Raw genomic sequence first — 24,804 nt, forward strand, 5'->3', positions numbered from 1 at the left:
TGTGACTGTTTTACTATTATATATTATATCATTAGATTATTATTACTCATGCGTTCATGTAACTGTTTGGTTTGTAAAAATAGTGAAAATAGTAAGAAGTGATGTCACAATTACCCAGAGTCCAAAGTGACACCTTCACAATGTCCACACCTCGAGATTATAACTAACACATTAACGTTATTAACATTATTAAAGGAAAAGGAGTTTTTTTTCTTCTTACTACCATCATCGACAACATAATCAATGAATCCAAATTTTATTATTTTTTGGACTAGGCCCCTCCATGATAGCTCGCTACCTCCTGCGTTGGCCTCTCCTAGTAGGTTGCCAGGTTTGCGCGCATTGTACTAGAAATCACCCAATGTTTCAAAAACAAAACATAACTTCTCAATTTCTAGAAAAATTCAAATATTTAATTAAAAAAAAAAAGTCAAGTCCTTTCTAGTCATCTGTCTCAAGTCATGAATACCAAGTCAAAGTCAAGTCGAGTCTTTTATCAATGTTAGTCAAGCAAGTCTCAAGTCCTCAAATTTGCGACTCGAGTCTGACTCGAGTCAAGTCATGTGACTCGAGTGCCCACCTCTGATAACCATACAACCTTTATGATTGAATTGTTTACTAAAGCCCCAAGTTCTTCATAGATCTAGCCTCGTAATTATGCTCTCAAAGTGCTCCAGATTGATGCATTTAACTTTAAAATGTTCTTGCGGGGGAGCACCACACCGCAGTCTCTCAAAGTTCTGTGGGAAACACTGTATTACGTCATCCAACACTAGCGCCCCCACTTCAAAACTCATTCCATTGTTATCGCTATTAGTCAGTTGGACACTAAAACATGGTAACCCTTTAAGTACAGTACTTGAGTAAATGTACTTAGTTACATTCCACCACGGACGTTAGCCAAAAAGGATTTTAACCCCGAACTGATAAAAAGCATTTTGAGCTAATAATAGGAATAATATCAGCTGTGTATTCTGTTATTTTTCTATTCTCTTGTTAATAATGAAGGTTACACAGTGGACCACAAACCTGGCTTTTATGGCTCTCATGGAAACAAACACACACACCCACGGCATAAAGTCTGGGTCATAAAACGGGGTGATAATCAGGCTTATCTCCTATAGCTCCACCTTTACACCCTCCACCCTCAAATATATATTTAAACAGTTTCCCTCTGTTACATCTGCTGCTTGAACAGTCATCACAAGTGTGTCAGAGCAAAAGGAGAATATTCTGGTCGAAGGAGCTGTTGGGATTTTAGACATTTTTTTCACCTTGTTGAGCGACCTCCATCCGCAGACATCATGTGTACGGGATCCTGTTCCAAGTTCATCGCCGTCCCGCTCTACGTCCTGGCTTTTGTGTCGATCCTCTGCAACATCATGCTCTTCTTCCCCGACTTTGAGACGGAGTATGCGGCCGACGACCGGGACGGAAAGAATCGTATCACTGAGGAGGTCAAATACATGGCGGGCCTGATAGGAGGAGGAATCATGGTGAGTAGATTGAGATTACATTTAGTGGGATTAATGTCAAGAAAAGAAAGAAAAAAGGTCCAATTACTGAAATGATGTGATTCATGTGAGTGTTTTTTTATGGTTAAGGTTTGGTCAAGTTTAGGCAACTAAAACTACTTCGTTAAGATTAAAAGAAAGACAATTAAAGGGGCACTTTACTCATCATGCCGGATCATTTTGTCCCAGATTACAGTCGCAGTTTTAATCACGAAATTAATGTTGTGAATTGAAAGAAAACAAAACAAAAAACGCGACATAACTACTTGGTTAGGTTTAGTAAAAGATCGTGGTTTGGGTTAAAAATAATTGAAATTACGTACATAACGTTAAAATAAGTCACGGTTGAGTTTTTGCTTCATACGGGACACGAACGGCGGTGAAAGTCCCGTGTTCGTTGACCCACCCGTCAACCCCGACCTCCTCCCTACACGGATTTCCGCAGACTTCGATTATAAACGTATTTGTGTGATTCGTCGCAAACGAACGTGATCTGGGATAAAATACGTTTCCCTGGGAACGTAATTTACAATGCAGTTTTGTTGTATGGGAACATTTAGGCGACCAGGCTGTATCGTGGCGAGTACGATGACGTCATAGTGATGTCATCAGGGTTATCTCAGCTTGGACGTGGAGAACGTATAAGAGAGAAAGCCTGTGTTGCAAACTGTTCATTCACCTTTTCATTCCAACTGCTCAGTGATAAAAATAATAAATAATTAATAAAAAAAATTCAATCTCTATGAGGAGTTCATTAAAGTACTGCACCTGGAAATTGTAAAAAACGACCTACAATTCAAAATGACCGACTTCCTGTTGGGTTCACGGCATACCTCCAAGAGGCTTTTTTTAACGTCTCAACATGTTACATATACCTACCAAATATCATACCTCTAGGTGAAACGCCACTCCGGGGCTACTCAATAGAGAGGCGCCATCGAGCCATTTTGCCACACCCATATACGCTTAACCCATTTCTAAGCATGTTTAGCCCCTCAAAAATGTGATTCATTTCGGGGAAATAAATAAAAATAATAAATTATAAAAATATAAATTGTAAATTATATAAATAAAAATAATATAATAAATTTATAATAAATAAAAATAAAAATTAATAAATAGATAAATAAATAAATAAAAATTTTGGAGCATGACCCATACTTAGGACTAAAAGTCAGGATATGTCGGCCTCTGCAGCACTGATTTTACCCGTTCGTCTTTTAATCGATCTCTGACTTGTGACCCAACTTTACGGAAATGCAGAACTAAATTGCTGGAGTACCTCTTTAAAGGTCACTTTGCTCCAGTCCAGTGCCTCTGTGTTGTGCTCTTATTAACTTTACACTCAGTTAAGTTGTGTTTTACTCCATTGTTTGCTCAGAAAACACTGATTAAAACTAAATATGTCATCTCTCTTTTTTTTCCTTCCTTGTTTCTGCTGTCAGGTCCTCATTCCTGCCATCCACATTCATCTGACCAGTGCTAAGAACTGCTGTGCCAACCGCTGTGGGGTGAGTGTGAACAGTACACGGACGCTGTCTCACTGAAACGTTGCCATTTGTCTGTATATGTTTGTCTATAGTCCCATATTATCACCATCATATTGATATATTATCTTCCAGTTGCGGCTTAAATACTGTTTTCTCATGCAAACTATGGAATTACCCAACAGGCAACAACAGCTGTCAGTGTGTCAGTGTGCTGACTTGACTATGACTTGCCCCAAAACTGCATGTGATTATCATAAAGTGGGCATGTCTGTAAAGGGGAGACTCGTGGGTACCCATAGAACCCATTTACATTCACTTATCTTGAAGTCAGAGGTCAAGGGACCCCTTTAAAATGGCCATGCCAGTTTTTTCCTCGCCAAAATTTCCCGTAAGTTTGGAGCGTTATTTAACCTCCTTCGTTTCATATGATATCAGTATCTTCACTTTAGCTTTAGAACTGAGCACACTTAAACCTAAAAATCGCAAGTTGCGTTAAAGAAATTAGTGGCGCTAACACAAATTTGCGCCAATGCGTTATTATCACGTTAACATTGACAGCCCTATGATATTCATACTATGTTTTCATTAGCCTATAATCACCTGAAACTAAGAATCGTTGTGTTTTCGCTGAGAATGAACCCTTCATATCTACATAGGGAGCGGGTCCTCTTCACGGAGTCCGCCATGTTTCTACAGTAGCCCAGAAAGAACAAATCAAACACTGTCTCTAGCGAGAACCTTTAGCGTTTTTACGTTACCTGAATGCCACCGTAGTTCTCCGACACGCTTGTGAAACTGCGGTAACGTGAGCCACAGAGTGCAAAACCGTGCTACCGCCAGCCGCCGTCTGACTTCCGTTGCTCCTAAAATGATGTTAGTGTCAGTTGGCTGCAATCTGCAACCACAACGCTATGCTACCAAATCCTCCACACTGTCCCTTTAATAGATAAAAAACACTATTAACAAAAAAAAAACATGTAGCTAATAGGCTCAGTTGAGATGAACCAGGCCTGCAATCGCCGCGCAATGTCGGTTAGATTTGTGTTCGGTTTGATCTCAACTTGCTCTGACGTCATGCACACATGGGCAACGATAACCTCACGAGATCGAAGCGGCCGCAGTTGCTCTCCACCGACTGCCAGGCCCAGGGCATTATGGGAAACGCCTGGCTGTCGCCTGATCAAACAGCTGATTGGATCTTAGTTTTGACAGCAAACGCCACGTGTTGTAGAAAAGTACCAACTTTCTGTGTAATTGTAATATGTAACTCTAGATTGTAGGCTATTAGTCTCGTGTTGTGCAATGAAGGTTTCATCTGTTAATAAATATATCTTGTGTGGTTGATAATAATAATTATTATAATAGTAATAATGAAAATTATTTATATAACAAAATAGGCGAGGCAGGGTACATCTCGAACGAGCCTAATGTTGCAGTTAAAAAAACAAGAAAAAAGAAAAACATACAGGTCTAAAAATGTGCTATAAAAAAGGTAAATTATCTACAAAAAAGTTGTGATGGTGTCCAGGTTGAATCTGACTTTACTGTGTTTGGTCCATGCAGATGTTCCTGTCCATTGGTTTTGCAGCCGCTGGTGTGTTGGGGGCCGTGTACAGTCTGAGTGTTGCTGCTCTGGGCCTGGCTAACGGGCCAACGTGCCTCTGGAGCAACAAAGACAACCTCATTCCACGATGGGGGACGCCCTTCGCCGAAAGGTACAGGCAGTCTTTATGGACAGACACCATACATTTTATAAAATTATATTTTAAAATGTATTTCTATTTACATTTGTCTACACCTCTAACTTCTTTCCAGTAACGGGAGCTACCTGACCGACACGGATGTGTGGAGTTGGTGTAAACTTCCAGAGAATGTGGTTGAATTCAACGTGGGACTGTTCTCCACTCTGCTGGTGGCGGCGTGCTTTGAGCTCGCCCTCTGTCTCATCCAGATGATCAACGGACTATTTGGATGCCTCTGTGGCACCTGTGGCAAAGAGGTGAGACCGGAGCAGACTAAATATATATATATATATATATAAACACGTTTTTTGTTATTATATATATATATATATATATATATATATATATATATATATGTATATAAAATAAACAAAAAATTTAATAAATATACAAAATTAATCAAAAATAAATTGATAAATCATAAATAAATAAATCAAAACTAAATGCAAAAATAAATACATTTAAATGAAATAAAAATGTATTCATAAATAAAAGGGAAAATTACACAGAAGAGTAAATAAGTTATTTATATAATTAATACAAAGATAAATAAATAAAGAAGCAAATTAAAATATTTGATCAATTAATTAATGGCTAAATTTTTTTTATAATATTTTTGCTACATTTAATGACATATTTATTTATTTATTTATTTATTTAGGCAGTTTCCGTCCTCCACAGTATGGATGTGATGTGACTGCTACAACTAACCCCTGTATCTGTGTCTTCTCTCAACAGTAAGCTCAACTACAACATACCATGACTTCTTGAAGACGAAATGACAGCGACCACCATCATCACCATCCTCTCTGTCATCATCATCATCATCATCATCATCATCATCATCATGATGATATAGGGGTTGAGAGTCTTTATTAACATATTGTTCATCTGTCCAAATCATCATATTATAAATTCTTCAAGAGGAATGACTGGGATTATCGATGAATATTACTTCCTCAACTATCATTGCTCTGATCGTTTAGCCTGTAGGAAAAAAACTGATGTATTCTGTATATGTATCTGTAACTTAGTATGTTTAAAAAATATTTTGTAATAAAGCTGTGAACATAAGCTAACAGAGGACGATACAATACAATAGATGAATTAACAATATTCAGTGATGGAATGTAACTTAAAGGGATAGTTCGGGTGTTTTGAAGTGGGGTTGTATGAGGTACGTTACTTCAAGAGTAACAGCACGGGAGTAAAGCAACATACTGCTGTGGACGGGGGCAGCAGCAAAACAGATTTTAGACACCTAAAAAACATCAATATCAGTTTAATTGTACACTATATTTTGAATATTTTTACCTCACTGTGAGACAGCTATGTTTCCAACGAGGAACTGAAGCCGTTATCTATGCTCTTGCCAAAGCCACCAGACTCCATTGGCAAAAACAGTAATTCAACTTTGCAGAACACAGGAGTTGCTGCTCTACCGCTGCCTCGATCGGTTAGTTTGTTTGTGTTATTGTGTGACTTTGGTGTTAGTTCGGATTCACCAAAGTCACACAATAACACAAACAGGAAACTAACCGATTGAAGCAGCGGTAGAGCAGCAACTCCTGTGTTCTGCGAAGTAAAATTACTGTTTTTCTCAATGGAGTCTGGTGGCTGAAAATATTCTAAATATAGCGTACACTTAAACTGATATTGATGTTTTTAGGTGGCTTGAATATGTCTTGCTGCTGCCACCCATCCACAGCAGTGCATTGCTAATAATAATACACCAACTATGGATAAGTACCGCATACAAACCCCACTTCAAAACATCTGAACTATCCCTTTAATTACATTTACTCAAGTACTTATATTGACAGCTGCAGCCAGAATAAATGGCCATTTTATAGCATTGTTACAGATTAAACTACCCCGACAGTAGATGACGAAGGTAAACTACAACATTATAATATTATTAATAATAATAATAAAATAAACCTGTAATATAATATATATGATTTGAGTTGATTCTGTCTTTGTGTTATCAGCAATATATACACAAAACTGGGAAAAAAATAATAATAATAATCTTAATCTTTATAATCTTTATAATAATCTTTATTTGTATAGCACCTTTCTAAACATAGTTTCAAAGTGCTTGCACAGATACAATGAAATACAGACAAAATAAAAACAACAATAAAAGAACAAAACATAAAGACCGAATAATGAGAAAACTAAAACCCGTAACCAGTGGTATAAAAAAAATAAGTTACTACACATATGCCAAAAGAGGACAATATAAGGTGTGGGAAAAGGTGCACCAAACTGTTGCCTTACGGAGTTAAAAAAGCCTTTTTTATAAAAAATGGGTTTTTAAAAGAGATTTAAAACTGGTAGAAAATTAAATTAAAATTAAAAGAGCAAATATTCAATCCAGAGTCGTGGACATACGCAGACATTAAAAATAAATAATCTAATTATAAGGCCAATTATCAATAAAAAATGAAATAAAACAAACTAGCATATCAAACAAGTTATTTCCATTTAAATTTTTACTTTCCATTTCCTAAAATAAAAAGGCTTATTTTTGATACTCATAGTACATTTTTATCATGTAGCCTATACATGCTTTTGAATAACTGAAACTTTGAATGTTGGACTTGCAGGCCTATTATTGTCTACAGTCATTTTTCATTATATTTTCAGTTCTTCTTCCACCATTTCAAATATAAGTTCAGTAATATAAATCCTCCAAATATCCCCTTCAATAACTAAAAAGAAATAAAATAAAAATATGAAAAAAGTTTGACCCCGACGTGATTTGAACACGCAACCTTCTGATCTGGAGTCAGACGCGCTACCGTTGCGCCACGAGGTCTACAACTGCATTCTGTTCAATTTTAAGATAATAAACCTTATCCTATGTGATTTATATATTATATTGAAGACTCTTTTTTCTATAATGTTTACACTGTTGATCTGGTGCATTACCTCACAGTGACATTTACATTTTCAGTCATTAAGGAAGACAATGTTGTTCATGCATTAGCCACTAGAGAGCGACATCTAACCAAATATCAAGCAGTAAGTCTATGAATGGTACAATGAATATATGAATGAATAAATACATCTGTCGCTCAACATCAGCAGTGAATATATGAATGAATGAATGAATGAATATGTACGTGCAGTCTATCAATAATGAGTGACTGGATATATGCACGGTACATTATCAACTATCAACACAGTGCAGAGTATATATATATAAAATCTAAGGAATCCATTGGCACCAACCATGTCATTTGTCATGAAGGAGGTTAAATAACGCTTCAAAGTTACGCTAAATTTTGGCGAGGAAAAACTGTCATCTTCATTTTCAAAGCGGTCCCCTTGACCTCTGACCTCCAGATATGTGAATGTAAATGGGTTCTATGGGTACCCACAAGTCTCCTCTTTACAGACATGCCTACTTTATGATAATCGCATGCAGTTTGGGGCAAGTCATAGTCAAGTCAGCACACTGACACACTGACAGCTGTTGTTGTCTGTTGGGCTGCAGTTTGCCATGTTATGATTTGAGCATATTGTTTTATGTTAAATGCAGTACCTGTGAGGGTTTCTGGACAATATCTGTCATTGTTTTGTGTTGTTAATTGATTTCCAATAATAAATATATACATACATTTGCATAAAGCAGCATATTTGTCCACTCCCATGTTGATAAGAGTATTAAATACTTGACAAATCTCCCTTTAAGGTGCATTTTGAACAGATAGAAAATGTGCGATTAAGATAGAATATAATAATACTAGGTCGACAGAAAGCAGTAACTGAACAGAGAGAGAGAGAGAGAGAGAGAAAAGAGAGATCTTAAGATTGGTCAACTTCCTGTGCTGAGTCTCACACACCTAGAGTGTGACAGTGCCAGTGTGTTGGGGTGACAGACACACTCTCCTCTTCATCTCTCTCTCTCTAGGGATCTTCACCTCTTTTGATCATTTAACAGGTAAAGTCACACTCAGTCTGCTCGTTTCTACATGATATACTGTATAATGTACTACTGTTCTGCACGTGTCATTAGTTCATTTTCTTTCAATCTGTCAAACAGAAAAGAAAAAAAGACACGTCCTGATGTGAAATGACTCAAACATAGGTGTGTGCTGTATGTTTTTGAATGGGAATCATAAAGTTGTAGAAATTAAGATGAGGAAATTAAAACAGAGATGTGAGAGGAATTATTAGCTGCAAATAACACAAATTATTCTTCTCACTTTTTTAAAATTTGTGCCCACTATATGTGTTTAATATATAAGAGTTTAATAACAAGACATACATAAATGGATACCAAATGTTTGCTGTTATATTTTGTGCAGAGGAAGCAATATAGACCACTTGGTTAATTCGTTGTAGATTGCAAGAAGCACAACTGAGTTCTGCTTTCTACCAGGAACTGCAGGCGACAATGTTCCTCTTAAAGAGTGAATTGCATTACACCACACTGAAGAAATTACATAAAGTAAATGACCTTTGTGTTAAGAGTGATTCTTCCAGATGATGGTATGACCATCAAATCAATATTGATAGATTTCGTAAAATAAAACGTATTATGTGCATCTGATGAATGGTCTGAACGCCTGCTTTTAGCCGTTCGATGCAATGTCCCCAGCTACGGGTGTGCTCGCTTAAAGCGATATAATGCATAGACAGATCGACATGGAGAAAAGAAATCTGGAGATTGGCATTGAAAAACGCATCAGAATGAAGAAAAAAATAATACTATTAGGGCTGTCAATCGATTCAAATATTTAATCGCGATTAATCGCATGATTGTCCATAAAGTCGTGATTAATCGCAACTTAATCACATATTTTTTTCATCTGTTCAAAATGTACCTTAAAGGGAGATTTGTTAAGTAGTCAAAGTCATAGTTTAGTATGTCAAAAAAAGAGTCATAAAAGTCAGTATAGTATGTAGAAAAAAGTAATAAAAAAGTCAGTACAGTATGTCGAAAAAAGTAATAAAAAAGTCCATATAGTATGTTGAAAAAAGAAATAAAAAAGTCAGTATAGCATATTGAAAAAAGTCATAGTATAGTATACTTTAACTTTTTAGTTTGGCCCATGTCCCATCCACTAACATGGAGGGGGCGGGGTTTATGACCTATACTGCAGCCAGCCACCAGGGGGCGATCCAGATGCTTTGGCTTCACTTTTGGGGAGCTGTACTACAACCCAAGAAGACTTTTTTCCCATAGACGTACATTGTAACTCAGCGGATAATATTTTTTTGAGGTGAATCAACTTCCCAGTACAGACACTTGAATAGCCCTCATTTAAATCAATAAGATCCTAAAAGTTATAAAGGCTCCATGGGCCCAATAGATGCGGAAGATCACCAGAAGATCCGGGTACTTTTCCACTCGAAAGTCGAGCTACTTTGGCATCACTGAGCAACTCTCATAGGAATGAACGAGGCCCCGCCTCCAACGCTGTATACAGTTCTCTTTATACATCCATGCTATGCACATAAAAGCAGGACATTATCAGACTTTTTTTTCTAACCACTCTTCTCTTTCTTCTGTATCTCAGGTCATTATGTCCAACAACACAACATCCAATAACTTCGGTGAATGCCACATCAACAGCACAGGACATATCAACATCTTCCCCGTGTGCATATACTCCTTCATCGTCATCGTGGGTTTAGTTTTTAATGTCATGTCACTGGCCTTTTTCTTCTGCCACACCAAATCCAGATCCCATACCATCGTGTACATGACTAACCTGGCCATCGCAGATATACTCCTCATCCTCACGTTGCCCATGAGGATCTACCACCATTTGGGAAATGAGATACATCAGTGGCTGTGCGACATCCTTGGTTTGATCCTGAAGGCCAACATGTACGGCAGCATCTTTCTCCTCACTTGCATTTGCTTTGACCGCTGCATGGCCGTCACCTTCCCAATGTCAGCTCGTGTCCAGGAGGGGAGGAAGAAAGCGCCGCTGGTTTGTTTCGGAATATGGTTGATAACCTTTGGTGCGAGCCTGCCCATCTACTTTTCCAGGAAAGTTAACAGTACGGACTGTTTTGATAGCCTGCCGGTTCACGCCACAAACCTCGCAGTGGTTTCATCCACTCTGATTGTGGGGTTTGGGATCCCGCTAGTAATCATGCTGATCTGCTCCTGGGGTTTGGTCCGTGCTGTCCGACGCAGCACCGTGGCCCAGACCGACCTGGTGGACAGCGGAAAGATCCAGAGGATGATCGCCACCAGCCTCCTCATTTTCCTAGTCAGCTTCCTCCCTTACCACGTCATCCTGGTTCTCCTCTCTCTGTACAGAGATAACATATCATGCCCGATGCGGACTGCGTACCGCTACAGCCTGATGCTGGCGTCTTTCAACGCGGTGCTGGATCCCGTCGCTTATTATTTCACCACGGACACCTTCAGGAGGAAGGTAGACATACGCGCCGTTCGGAGGATGTTTCCTTTGAATAGTTAAAGTTCGGAGGACGATGCCTCACAGATAAACGTCTGCTGAAGAACCACTCAACAGACACGGACATCCATAGAAAAGAAGAGGAGTAGAAGGGACATTGATTCAAGAGTTTTATTTATCACGTACCGTCCTACAGGACGCGCAATGAAATGCAAAGTGGCAGTGCTCACAGAATTGTGCAAAGAACAACTATACAAATACATCTAAAGGGACTGTTTGTAAGAATCAGAAATGCTTGTTAACAGCAACACCTGTGGCCATTAAGTCAACTAAAGTCAGCGTCCTGTTGCTCGCGCTTGTGCTCGCTCTACATAGACATGAACGAGCATCTCTCAAAACAGTAAGGCAACACACGTCAGCTAAAACCACAATATCACTCTATATTTCAGCTGCTTGGCAGTAATGTTAGCTGACCAGACGAAGGTCTCTTCGTGAATCAATGCTGATCCTAGTGTTGGCTTTTCCTGCCTCAGCCTCCCGACCGCGGTCGGAGGGAACGGGGGAGACACCGGCACCCGGTCGGAGACGATAACATTTCTCTCTGCGGAGCCCCGTCACTTCACAAGACACGGGAAACCTCTGTTGGTCTGGAGGAGCTGCAGCAGTTATTTCTGCACAAACGTCCACTGTACATTCACTAGATATTCTCAGAGCTTAACTAACTCTTCTGCTGTGTGGAGTGTGCGCGCATGCACGTGAGGTGGAGCGAAAGAACGAGCGCAGTGTGTGAGTGAAGGCAGGCAGAGGAGCAGAGTACAGCAGCGACTCCGGCCCTGGAGACCAAAGCTACGGTCTCGTCAACACTGTTTAACAGACAGGCTTCACTAGATAGAACTTTGAGGTTTTGGTGCTTCCGTGTAGTTTGTGTTGGAGTCTGAGTCTGAACAGCGTAGCCACACGCGAGCGCGCATATACGTGTAAGAAGTTACAAACAGTCCCTTTAAAATGTAATAAAATTGCAATGACAAAGGTATTATATTTACAGTAGGAGGGGTCAGTATGCAATGTGGAATATAAATATAAGTGTGAATAGAATAATAATAAGTGTATGTGTAATTCTCTGTTTGAATTGAATTGAAATGTTTTCCATGATCATTTGACTAGTACAAAAGAAAATGGTGCTTGTTGTTATGGTGACGACGGGGTTATGGTGCGGTCCGGAGACAAGCTACTTAGTCTATTTATCTATTCTCCGGAGCAGTCATGGATGTATAAAGATAACTGGATACAGCGTTGTATAGGCATTATAATAACCTACTAGAATATATTAATATTGTTTGTGTTTTGTGTAATTATACATGTATTCTTTTTTTTTATTGCAATGTATGTGCATTTTTCATGGAAGTTCATCTGGACAAATGTTGCTTAGTCAATAAATGCTATGATATTTAGCAGTGAGTGTTCTATATCTGTTCCTATAGAAAGAAATAAGCAGAAATAATAACATTGGGGCTACACGAACTATAAAAGAATACACTCTTTGTGTTCAACATTCATCTATCACATTAAGTTTCCCTGTGACATGACTCGGTATAACATGCTGGGACGAGTCGTCTGATGTGTTATAGTTCCATTCATACGTCGATGGATTCAGGCATAGCCTACAGGAGGTGTTTATTAAATCTGCAGATTTACTGTGTACACATGTCATTCTCAGTCAACCCGCTCACAGCATAAAGAAGGTCAAAGGCAGGTGAGCGTGAAAGCAGCACAGTTCCTTTCAATTTAGCATTAAAAGCTGCAAGGACACACTGTTAGTATGCTAACAAGTTAACCGGATCAAATGTCTCAGGGAGAGTGGAGCAGGTGGACCTTAACCCAGGAGATTACATTGAATTATTAATTCAATATCCAAAACCAGGATTTTTATTTTTTTATTTAACCTTTATTTAACCATGTTAGTCCCATTGAGATTAAGAACCTCTTTTCCAAGGGAGACCTGGCCGAGACGGTCAGCAGCAAGAACACAAAGTTGCAGACACAAACAGAGATAAAATACAATCCACAAACAGTAAAAGCACTAAAATGTGCATTAAAAGAGAACCATCTAAAGACAAATGTGGGGAGAAAAAGGAGCTTTTCTGGGAGTCAGCTGTACAACAAGGGAGCTAAAAACATCGGCATGCCATAGAGTCTGCTTCTGAAGCCTTCATTTTAGATTTAAACATGTTTAATGAGACCAGCTCCTTGATTTTCAGGTCATTTTTAGAGCAAATTCCAGGCTTGGGGTGCAGAATATGCAAAAGCCCTTTCCCCAATTTTTGTCCGAGCTTTTGGGATAGAGAGCGTAAAGAAGTCCTGTGAACGCAGTGAATACTGTCCACAATTTTTCTGCGTAAAAAAAGAAGTGTTGGAGCAGACCCAGAATCACCTTATATATAAGGATGTACCAATGGGAGAGCCTACAAATTGCCGGTGCATGCCATCCCACTTAAATACAAACTGATGTGAGAGGATGAAGTGCAGGTGGAGAGATGGGCAGAGAAGCTCAAGTGAGGGGAATGAGGTGATTAGGACGAGGAACGGGCACGGAGCTGATTGGTTGGGAAGAACTAACGAGGCTGATTCAGAGCAGGTGTGTAGATGAGCAAATGAGGGAAAGCCAGTACAGAAACACAGAAAACAACTCAGTCCGGTCTACAAAAAGTCTGAGGGCATCTGGACAAGTTTATACATTAGGGCCGCCAATCGATTAAAATATTTAACCGCAATTAATCACACATTTTTAACAGTTCAAAATGTACCTTAAATGGAGATTTGTCAAGTATTTAATACTCTTATCAACAGGGGAGTGGACAAATATGCTGCTTTATGCAAATGTTTGGATATATTTATGATTGGAAATCAATTAACACAAAACAATGACAGATATTGTCCAGAAACCCTCACAGGTACTGCATTTAGCATAAAACAATATGCTCCAATCATAACATAACAAACTGCAGCCCAACAGGCAACAACAGCTGTCAGTGTGTCAGTGTGCTGACTTGACTATGACTTGCCCCAAACTGCATGTGATTATCATAAAGTGGTCTGTAAAGGGGAGACTCGTGGGTACCCATAGAACCCATTTACATTCACACATCTGGAGGTCAGAGGTCAAGGGACCCCTTTGAAAATGGCCATGACAGTTTTTCCTTGCCAAAATTGAGCGGTTTTAGTGAATGATACCAGTATCTTCACTCCAGCTTTAAAACTGAGTCCGCCACAACCTTAACCTTAACAGACATGTGCACTAAACCATGCAACTGCAATCACAGTGCTGCTAAGAAGTGTTCAGCGGACCACAGAGGCCAACCACATGCGTGTGAAGTCAAGCCTATCTCAGTTACATCAGCTGTGGCTCAGGATATTAATCGCAGGGGTTGGTAGCTGAAGCGTGAGAGTTTATATGTAGGCATAGGGCGTATACCAAGTATTACTACAAATAGCCAGAAATCCATACATATCACTGTGCATCTTGCAGAGCAAAGCTGCTCTGCAAGATGCGTGAGGGGAAGCACCGTCTTCCAGATAACTCAAGGGGAAACAAACAGTCATTCATTTAACATTTTGAATAAACAACTGTTGACATATAGCAAATGTCACTCATCACTAATAAGGATGATAAAGCGATTATAAGTAAGCTTACAAACAAAGCAAAATGTTTATGAGTAATGTTTTGACAGGCAAATAAAAAAGTTGACATTTTAAAAAGAAAACTTAGATTTTTGTGAAAAAAGTAATTTTAGGTACTGGCCCATTTTAGCTTAACCAAATTGGGTCATGATTTTCAGCTAAACACACACTTTTACACTTAAAACGCTTATTATATTTATAATATGTTATTGTTCAACTCAGGCCATTTTGGTATAACATGACAATAGGATAGAAATACGTTTGTTTTACTTTTGTACGGCTTTGTAGATGGATGTTTTATTGGCATCCTGTAGTCGCTTTCAGTCCTAAATGGAAGAAGCGTAGCTTTGCTGCTCGGCACCAAGGATGTATAAAGAGAACTGGATACAGCGTTGGAGGCGGGGCCCCGTTCATTCCTATGAAAGTTGCTCAGTGGCGCATGAAACCAAAATGGCTCGACTTCCGAGTGGAAAAGCACCCAGATCTTCCGGCGATCTTCCGCATCCATTGGGCCCATGGAGGAGGCGCAGTAGCGTCCGCTCGGTCACACGGCTCGGTCATGGGGTCACAAACGTCACGCTGTCATCACAGCTTGGTAACTCCGCCTCCCAGCCCTCGCTCCAGCCTCGGTCTGGATCTGATTCACATGAACAGAGGAAGGGAAATAACTCTGGATTCAGCTATTAGTGCATTTTACAACTTTTAGAGCCTAATGATTTAAATAAGGGCTATTACAGTGTTCGTACTGGGGCATCATGTGACGGACACGGAAGTTGTAGTACCTCCGTTTGGCCACTACGAAAATTAGCTTCGACGACCGGCGCTCTTCCTGGGGGTTTGATGGGTGTTGGTGTTGCAATGGAACAAACAATTGACTTTCACGTCTTGGCGATATACGTTTATTTGTGCTTACTGGGTGCTAACTGCTAACATTAACTAGCTCATATCCTGCTGACTTCAACACGGGAGGTGCCATTGACGCATTATGACGTATTCAGGCTCTATTCAGTAAAAATGAGTATTGGTCGAAGGTAATTTCTTGTCATCTAATCTTGTAAAATGTAGATTTTGGTTAGAAACTTGAATAAATGCAGTTGTTTGAAGGAGATGTAAAACAGATATTAGAGAGAGAAATATGACCTTTTTAACTTAACTAACAAAAACCAGTATGTAATAAAGGAGCGGATGTTGAAGTACCGTTCTACCGTTGACTTGGTATCGAGAATCGTGGAAATTCACTGATATTGACAACTAAATTTCTGGTATCGTGACGTCCCTAATCTGAACAAGTTTTCCTTTTGGTGTTATCATAGATTAATTTTGTGATTTCAAGACAACACAAACTGTCTGACTAAAAAAGTGCCAGGCGTTGGCGTTTTAATCATTTGTCGTCAGCAGACGGCTCCTGGAAGAGAATCATGTGACCAATCGTATCTGACAGACAAGACAGATATGATGGCTTACCACAGACGCCAACTAAAGCAATAGAGATCAAACCTTCATTTTACCCTCATGATTTATTAATAACGTGTAGAAACATCATCCTTTCGGCCATAATTCTGCTTTATCCAGTTCATGACCGATGCTGAAGCATACCGTATCCCTGCATGTGTATGTGTGTACAGTCTATCACAGCAGCCATGACAAATGCAGAGATCTGACCTTATCAATAATCAACCCGTTTTTTCATTGTTCTAATCAGACATTCACGTCACTGAAGCCACTTTGAAACTGAGTGCAAGTTCTCAGCTGTAATTCCGGGGAATGGCATCAGCAGGAAGCAGAAGCGTTTATCTCAGGTTGTGGTTAACAAGCTGAGACATCTGCTGTAATGAAATTGGTTCAGATGATATCAGACATTATGAGAAGCTGAGCTCGTAGGCGTATAGTTTCTCTCACGTTCTGTCATTCCTATTTTTCTTTATTTAACCCTCTGAGACCAACAATAGACCTGTTTTTTGTCTGTTTTTAGGGGGGGTACAGGGGGTCTTTAGGGGGAGATAACAGGTCAACAGTAGATGTCACATAGAAGTGGTGTACATCATCTGAAAGCTGGGAACCTGAAGATTAATTTGAGATGCTGCTCAGCACTGTGTGTCAAGTTGATATCCATCCTCATGCTCTATTATGTCTCATAAGTTGTTGCAGCAATTTTTGGGTTGATACCATTTGTTACACAGATTTCGGTGCAAAATTTAACCATTTTTTTAACACTCAAGAATTAATAAAAATGATCAATAATCCCTCCAAAATACCACATTAAGACACCAAGACCTTGAGGAACACCATAGAAAAAGTCATGCTGTGATTTGGGATCAAAAACTTTTGACATTTAAGATTTCTGCAAGAATTGCATTTTTTGGCGATTAGATGGCGAGCACTTCTGTTGTGCAAAACTGCTCAGAAACTCCCTTATTGTCAATCTAGCTAAGAAAACCATACATCATCTGAATGCTCTAGGTCTCTAGCTTGTGGCTGTAAAGTTTCATGAGGCTGTGATTATCCTAGAGGTCACCACAGGTCATTTTATAAAGTGACGTCAAGTTTTTAAAAAAAAATGGTCTCACTACAATGAAATGTCTCCTATAGGGATTAACATCATCACACATGAATACAGTTGGGCTCATTGGATCCACAAGAGTCTCAGCTTTACAGTGATACCCAATTTATGTAATTCAAAGACTGTTTAGGGTCCCCAGTATGCAGAAATATTCAAACACACCATTTTAGAATAGGAGAAAATTACACATTTATACTGCATAAAGTGGGCATGTCTGTAAAGGGGAGACTCGTGGGTACCCATAGAACCCATTTTCATTCACATATCTGGAGGTCAGAGGTCAAGGGACCCCTTTGAAAATGGCCATGCCAGTTTTTCCTCGCTAAAAGCTTCCTCCCCGATCCGGCGGGTCTCGGTGGGTTCATGATTTCATTAATAATTTGTTTCTACATTCGAATAATTTAATTGTGAAAACTCACAAGCGATGGTAAAAGAGAAAAAGAGGGGAACCAGTGTGTGCAACAAAAGGACAGAACAGCTCTTCACCATCTTCTGCTTTTACTTGTGTCTGCACGAGAGGTATGTAAGTACGTGTTGAGTTAATTTCTGTGGTTTCCTGTGTACGTTGCATTCTCCTGTGTTTGAGTGACCTCAGAAAATAAGAGATGCGTATACTCTCAGTGCCTCGGCAACTTCCCCCTAGTTAATACTGTGTATTTAAAAACGCACACATATATATAACGGAACTGGGTTTACTATGAAGGGCGGAAGTCACAAAAAAGAGGTGATGAAAATGCATGTGAAATGAAAAATGGAGCAATAAAACATCAAGTGATTTGATTAATTTAAAGCCGATTTGACTAAAACAGTCGTGATATGATGAAAACAGAGTCACGTATCATCTTTTATCATTCAAGGAAAGTTGCCTCAAGGGTGGAAGTCACAAAAAATAATTGATGAAGTGATGAAAATGAATGTGAAGAGGGATAAATTGTCGATTGATTTGATAAAGTTGATTGATATTTTATTTGAAACAGTGTTGATCTGATAATCATTCACAACATCCAGCCGACGTTTATCTTTTATCTTTTACAGCACACATTTTTTGTTACTTCCGCCTGCACTGTAGTCTGTCATCACTTCCCTTTTTCTTCAATTATTTTAGTCACTTCCACCCATGAGGCCACTTTCCTTAAATGATAAATGTCAATTTTGTGTTGTGAAAACGATGAAACGTGACTCTGTTTTCATCATATCACGACTGTTTTAATCAAATCGGCCTTAAATTAATCAAATCGTTTGATTCATTTATTCAATTCAAATGCATTTTCATCACCTCCACTTTAATCAATTAATTTGTGTTACTTCCAGCCCCCATAGTTTACATGTGAAGAGCGCCCCTCTGTGGCTGCAAGGAGAGCTTTAAAGGTCCCATATTGTAAGAAGTGAAATTTTCATGTCTTTTACATTATAAAGCAGGTTTAAGTGCTATATAAATACTGTTAAACTATCAAAACGTTCAATATACGGAGAAATACACACACAGCTCGTATTCAGAAATTGTGCGTTCTGTCCATTTGTGATGTCACAAATATACAATATTTAGATCATCACATGGTTTTAAACATAAACATTATAAATGTGTCCCAGTTTATTTCCTGTTGCAATGTATGTGAATGACAGCTGACAGGAACTAAACATTAACCCAAACTGTTGCCTAGCAACGCAACTCTGTTGCAATTCCGTTGAAATGCACTAAAACGGAGCGTTTTAAACAGAGGGTAAATACAGGTATATTCAGGCAGACAGTTTGAGGAAAATAAAGTTTTTTTTAACATTTAAGTATGTAAACATGTTCTAGTAGAAACATAAAATACAAATATGAACCTGAAAATGAGCATGATATGGGAGCTTTAATATGGATAGAAGTGAGTAATATTCTACATAGCAGCGTAACATGTTCGCTGGAAATGTGCTAGTTTCACTAGAAAGTGTTACAAAACTTCTATGAAAGTTACTCCCAGTCTTGCGGTGATGTGTAATAGTTGCACAATACGTTTCCCTTTCAACTGTCCAAATGAAGTCATAGCTATTAGTCAGCATTTATTGGTGTATTATATGTTGAACACTCCAATAGAAGCTATAGCCAAGTTCCAGGTTGACAAATCCCTGATAGCACCGTTTTATAAATCTTTTTTATTGAGTCAGTTTACACACTTTTGCTTTTATTTGCTGGTATTCATCCCTCAAAACTCAAACAGAAAAAATGCTTTAACAAAAAAAAAAAAATCAGCAGCAAAATAATTGGCTCTCAGCAGAAATATTTGTCTGAACTGTACAACAAACAGCTGATAAAGAAAGCAGAATCCATCATTTCGGACAGTACCCATCCCCTGTATTCAGAATTTAAAGGTCCCATATTGTAAAAAGTGAGATTTTCAGGTCTTTTATATTATAAAAGCAGGTTTAAGTGCTTTATATAAACACTGTTAAACTATCAAAATGCTCAATATACGGAGAAATACACACAGCCCGTATTCAGAAATTGTGAGTTTGAAACAAGCCGTTTGGATTTCTGTCCTTTTGTGATGTCACAAATATACAATATTTAGACCATTACACGGTTTTAAACGTAAACTTTCTAAATTTGCCCCAGTTTATTTCCTGTTGCATTGTATGTAAATAACAGCTGACAGGAAGTAAACATGGACCCAATCTGTTGCCTAGCAACACAATTCCATTGCAATTCTGTTAAAATGCACTAAAACGGAGCGTTTCAGACAGAGGATAAATGCAGGTATACTCAGGCAGACAGTACGAGGAAAATAAAGTTCTTTTTGAATATTAAAGCATGTAAACATGTTCTAGTATAAACACAAAATACATGTATGAACATGAAAATGGGAACGATATTGGACCTTTAAGTTTCTGCCCTCTGGTCCCCACCTCAGACAACCATCAGTCACTGCTCAACTCTGTAAAGTACAGGTAGCATCTGCACTTCCACTCATGTCTGTGTAGGTTTCACCTTTTTTTACCCCTGGATTGAAGTGTTTTTTAGGTGTTTTTTAAGTGTTTTCTTTTTTTTTTTAGTATGTGGTGATGTATGCGTATATTGTCTTATGTGATGCACTGTTGTTGTTGTTGCTACTGCTGCTGCAAAACCAATTTGCCCCTCAGGGACAAATAAAGGTCTTGAACTTGAAAACTTTCCCCCCCACGTGACCGGAGGTCTCTGCATGATGTCACTGCTACATTTATACATCCTTTTAAAGTCAGACAATAACCGGCAGGAAGCTAAGCGACGTACTGCTCGGATCCAAGTCACACAATAACAAAAACTAACTAACTAACTAACCGATCGAGGCAGCGGTAGACCAACAACTCCTGTGTTCTGCAACATAAAATTACTGTTTTTGTCAATGGAGTCTGGTGATAGAGCTATAAGAGGTACAGTATATAGATATAAACCGATATATATATATAGATATAAGAGATACATATAGATATAGATATAAGATATATACTCTATATATAGATATAAGAGAAATATAGATATAGAGATATTTAGAAAGATAAAGAGATATACAGCATAAGAGATAGAGATATATAAGCGATAGAGATAGAAAAAAGGCCTAATACGAAATTTTAAATATAATGTGACATTAAAATATTACAACTGTTAGTCCAAAATTAACCAAGTGCAGTCTATTTGTGTCCCGGTGCTGTTAACTCAACATGCAGTGCAGGAGGAGGAACTTCACCCATTGGGGGCCTATAAGCCTCCCAACAAAGTGACGCTCAGCTTCTGAAAGAAAAATAACTAATACAAAAATAATTAAATAGAATAAACACAAACAACCCAGCTGGTTAAAAGGCAAAATAACTGAAGCCAACTAACAAAATGGTCAAAGTTAATACTGAAATAAATCAACGAAGCAGTATAAACAAACACAATCCAAACTAATAGAAAAGAACAAAACAATTACTCATAAAATCAAAACAAGTAGTTTAAAGGGGCAAAACAATGAGTATAAATAGGGGGCAAGTGTTGAAAATGAAACACAAATATTAAGACTGATAATGCTGCAACTTATTAAACACTGAGCCACTCTACTCACCATCATGGAGCATCACACAGGATTGTTCAGCAGAAGCAGTGGAACCAGGATTTGGTAAGTGTCACGTGGTCAAAGCTAAAACCTCAAAGATCTCACTGAACACATCATTTAAAAGAAACTACAGTTTAAAACAGTAGTTTTACCTGCAGCAACAGCAACACTACAACAGCATGGTGTCTTCTATAACCTGTCCTGATTGGTGGGCTGGTGGAGGAGGAGGAGTCAGGTAAGAGGCTGCATTCAACAACAGAAGACACTATTAGGGAAACCAAAAAGGCTGATCATGAAAAAAATGGTTCCTCACCACACACATATTATATATATATATATATTTACTTTATATATATATATTTTATATAAACATATATATAAAATAAATATATATAAATATATATTTATATATATTATATATATATATATATACATATATATAAAATACATATATATATTTAACATATATAAAATAAATATATATAAATATATATATTTATTTATTTTATATATATATACATAAATATAAAATAAATAAATATAATATATATATATATATAATAAAATCAACCTCAAATATAATGTGCACATCTATATATAGATGTGCACATTATATTTGCAGTTGATTTTATTTTGTTTTACTATTTATATTTTATACAGAGTTACTGTTGTTGTTTACAAACTAAAGAACTGAGAGATAATTTTTGTTTAGTTTTTTTCTGAGTATTTGAAAACTGTTTATGGTGACTTATAAAACTACACAAAAACACTTATTTTATTGCAATTGTATGTTCTTGAAATTAATTGCTGGCTTTAAAAGTTGAATAATCTCAATAGTGTTTGATGTGGAAAGATGTTTTTTTCTTTTCCTTTTTTAAATATTTTTCAAGGTTATTAAGTCCTCACTGTTGCAGGGATTCCCTTTCCTGTGGTCACTAGATGGCAGTATTGTCACACGGTAAACATCTGTGTGTGTGTGTGTGTGTGTGTGTGTGTGTGCGTGTGTGTGTGAGTGTGTGTGTGTGTGAGAGAGAGAATCCCACACATTTTGAAAAGCATCCAAATCCTCCATTTTGACATAATATTTACAATATCCGTGCTCTAACTAGACTCTTGAAAACTAATAAACAGTCACACTGCTAAAAGAATGTGTCCATACGTGGCCCAGATCACCTCTGAATGAGGTTTGAAAGATCCGATCTCAATGCGTCTTGAGTGTGTCCACACCTGAACTCAGAGCTGTCCACTTTGTGATCGGATCACTGAGGACACACGTTAATACCAGGTCTGAACGGGGCCCTGGATGGATCAGGTCCCAGATGGGTTCTTAGTTGTATAGTTCACATACTGTAGGTGTCAGCTAGTTGAGGTGCATGACTATGTTATTTCTGCAAACAAATAGGCTTGAGGAGGAAAGCGGCAGGTTGCACGGCTGAGGAGACTCTTGCCTTCTTTGTTTGCACTCAAACCCGTCAGTTTATATTTAGTGAATTCATCCATAAATGTCAGGCAGAGCAGCTCATATCTCTGCATCGTTGCTTGGCCGGCGCTCAATGAAGCAGTTGACATTGTGACTCTTGTTTCAGTAGATTTTATCGTCAACTTTTGTCATTTCGGTATTTCCACAGACAGGAAGCGTTGTTGAAGGGTGCAAAGGTTAGCAAAAACCTGTTGAAGAACACACTAAGATCTATCCTGTATGGCGTCCACAAATGTTGATTTAACAACTAATGGATTTAAATTAAAATCACCACATTATAACTCCTTCCAACTCACTTCCCACTCTGCTATAAATTCTCTACTTTCCATGTTGTCACCTTCTCCAGAAACTCCTACAACACCGAGGAATCAATTCTCGAGTGGTGAAAAATCAGAAATGGCTGCAACAATTTATGAGACATAGTAGAGCATGGGGATGACCATCATATACTTCTATCATAATGTTTTAAAACCATCACTGTAAAGCTGAGACTCTTGTGGATCCAATGAGCCCAACTGTACTCATGTGTGATGATGTTAGTCCCCATAGGAGACCATTTTTTAAAAACTTGACCTCACTGTATAAAATGACCTGTGGTGACCTCTAGGATAATCACAGCCTCATGAAACTTTACAGCCACAAACTACAGACCTAGAGCATTCAGAGGATGGATGGCTTTCCTAGCTAGATTGACAATAAGAGGGTTTCTGAGCAGTTTACACAACAGAAGTGCTCGCCATCCAATCGTTGAAAAATGCAATTCTTGCAGAAATCTTAAAAAAATGACAAACGTTTTTTATCCCAAATCACAGCATGGCTTTTTCTATGGTGTTCCTCAAGGTCTTGGTGTCTTAATGTGGTATTTTGGAGGGATTATTGATCATTTTTATCAATTCTCGAGAAGTAAAACATGGTTAAATTTAGCACCAAATCTTTGTAACAAATGATATCAACCCCCAAAAATTGCTGCAACAACTTATGAGACGCAACAGAGCATGGGGATGGACATCAACTTTACACACAGTGCTGAGCAGCATCTCATATTAATCGTCAGAGGAGGAGGAGGATGAGGAGGAGGAAGAGGAGGGAGGAAGAGGAGGAGGTGATGAAACCACCGTGGAGGTTTCAGATGACCGCTGACCGAGAAACAGACCGAGGAGTAGTCTGGTGTTTTTGTTACCGATGCGTCACGGTTTGGTGTCCGAGGATTGAACCACACCTCGGGGTGTTTATAACAGACTTTATCTCTTCGATCTGGAGCTCCAACAGGAGGAGCTCAACCACGGAGCTGTTTATCAGAGCACGACTATCGGGTTTAACCCTCACAGCCCACGTCGACGACGCTTTCAAACAAGGTGAGTAACATTTAAACGTTAAACAGGGACGTTTTACTGCAGGAACGCGCGCGTAAAAGTAGCCAGAACAACACCAGACTGGACGTCCTGTGGATGAACCTTCAGCTAGTAGAGATGGGCGGTTCGATACTTCCAATACTCACAAGCTACTCTGATAAATACAAACGTGGGTGGCTGAATCACTTCCAAACGTTTTCACTACTCTTGTATAATGTTTGTGCCAAAACAGTTCTGACATATTTAACTACTTCTTGTTCCCTGCAGGTAAACAATACAGCACTATTTATGACAATAAAGTGACACATGAGTCACTCTTTAAACATTTAAAACACAAAACACACTAAAAGTTATGAGGCGTTTAATCATAGTATTTCCGTAAAATACTGGACAATTTTTTTTATCTACTTCTTTTTTTTTTTCTAAAAATGACCATTATTTTGAAAACACAAACTCATTTAAGAAATTGTTATCGTTAAAATTGTAACAAAAAGTATCGGTATCTTACGGAAATAAAAAAAGGTTGCTATCGCCTCTCCCTATCGTT

The 24,804-nt window shown here is 38.3% G+C and overlaps 2 protein-coding genes and 1 non-coding gene across 5 annotated transcripts; 2 read left to right on the forward strand and 1 right to left on the reverse strand.

Moving 5' to 3' along the window:
* The first annotated feature begins 1,180 nt into the window (after nucleotides 1-1,180).
* On the forward strand, nucleotides 1,181-6,698 carry tm4sf21b (transmembrane 4 L six family member 21b). 3 transcript variants are annotated; one of them, XR_012592518.1, is made up of 6 exons: nucleotides 1,183-1,496; nucleotides 2,960-3,025; nucleotides 4,568-4,719; nucleotides 4,820-5,003; nucleotides 5,485-6,149; nucleotides 6,309-6,698. XR_012592518.1 is itself a non-coding variant. In XM_074624271.1 (5 exons), exons 1-5 carry the CDS (start codon nucleotides 1,305-1,307, stop codon nucleotides 5,485-5,487), a joined length of 597 nt encoding a protein of 198 aa, XP_074480372.1. In that variant the 5' UTR covers nucleotides 1,181-1,304; the 3' UTR covers nucleotides 5,488-6,698. The 3 variants fall into 3 exon arrangements, 1 of the variants encoding a protein (XP_074480372.1); XR_012592517.1 differs by having other exon boundaries at nucleotides 5,485-6,140; XM_074624271.1 differs by having other exon boundaries at nucleotides 1,181-1,496; nucleotides 5,485-6,698.
* Nucleotides 6,699-7,498: 800 nt separating this feature from the next.
* trnaw-cca (transfer RNA tryptophan (anticodon CCA)) lies at nucleotides 7,499-7,570 on the reverse strand. Its single transcript has one exon. It is a non-coding gene; the product is annotated as a tRNA-Trp (tRNA).
* Nucleotides 7,571-8,593: 1,023 nt separating this feature from the next.
* LOC141761062 (lysophosphatidic acid receptor 6) lies at nucleotides 8,594-11,333 on the forward strand. Its single transcript, XM_074624270.1, has 2 exons — nucleotides 8,594-8,698; nucleotides 10,281-11,333. The coding sequence occupies exon 2, from the start codon at nucleotides 10,287-10,289 to the stop codon at nucleotides 11,196-11,198; it is 912 nt and encodes a 303-aa protein (XP_074480371.1). The 5' UTR covers nucleotides 8,594-8,698; nucleotides 10,281-10,286; the 3' UTR covers nucleotides 11,199-11,333.
* Nucleotides 11,334-24,804: the final 13,471 nt, after the last annotated feature.

This window comes from Sebastes fasciatus, chromosome 22, assembly GCF_043250625.1.
Source record: "Sebastes fasciatus isolate fSebFas1 chromosome 22, fSebFas1.pri, whole genome shotgun sequence".
In the NCBI taxonomy this organism is placed as follows: Eukaryota; Metazoa; Chordata; class Actinopteri; order Perciformes; family Sebastidae; genus Sebastes; species Sebastes fasciatus.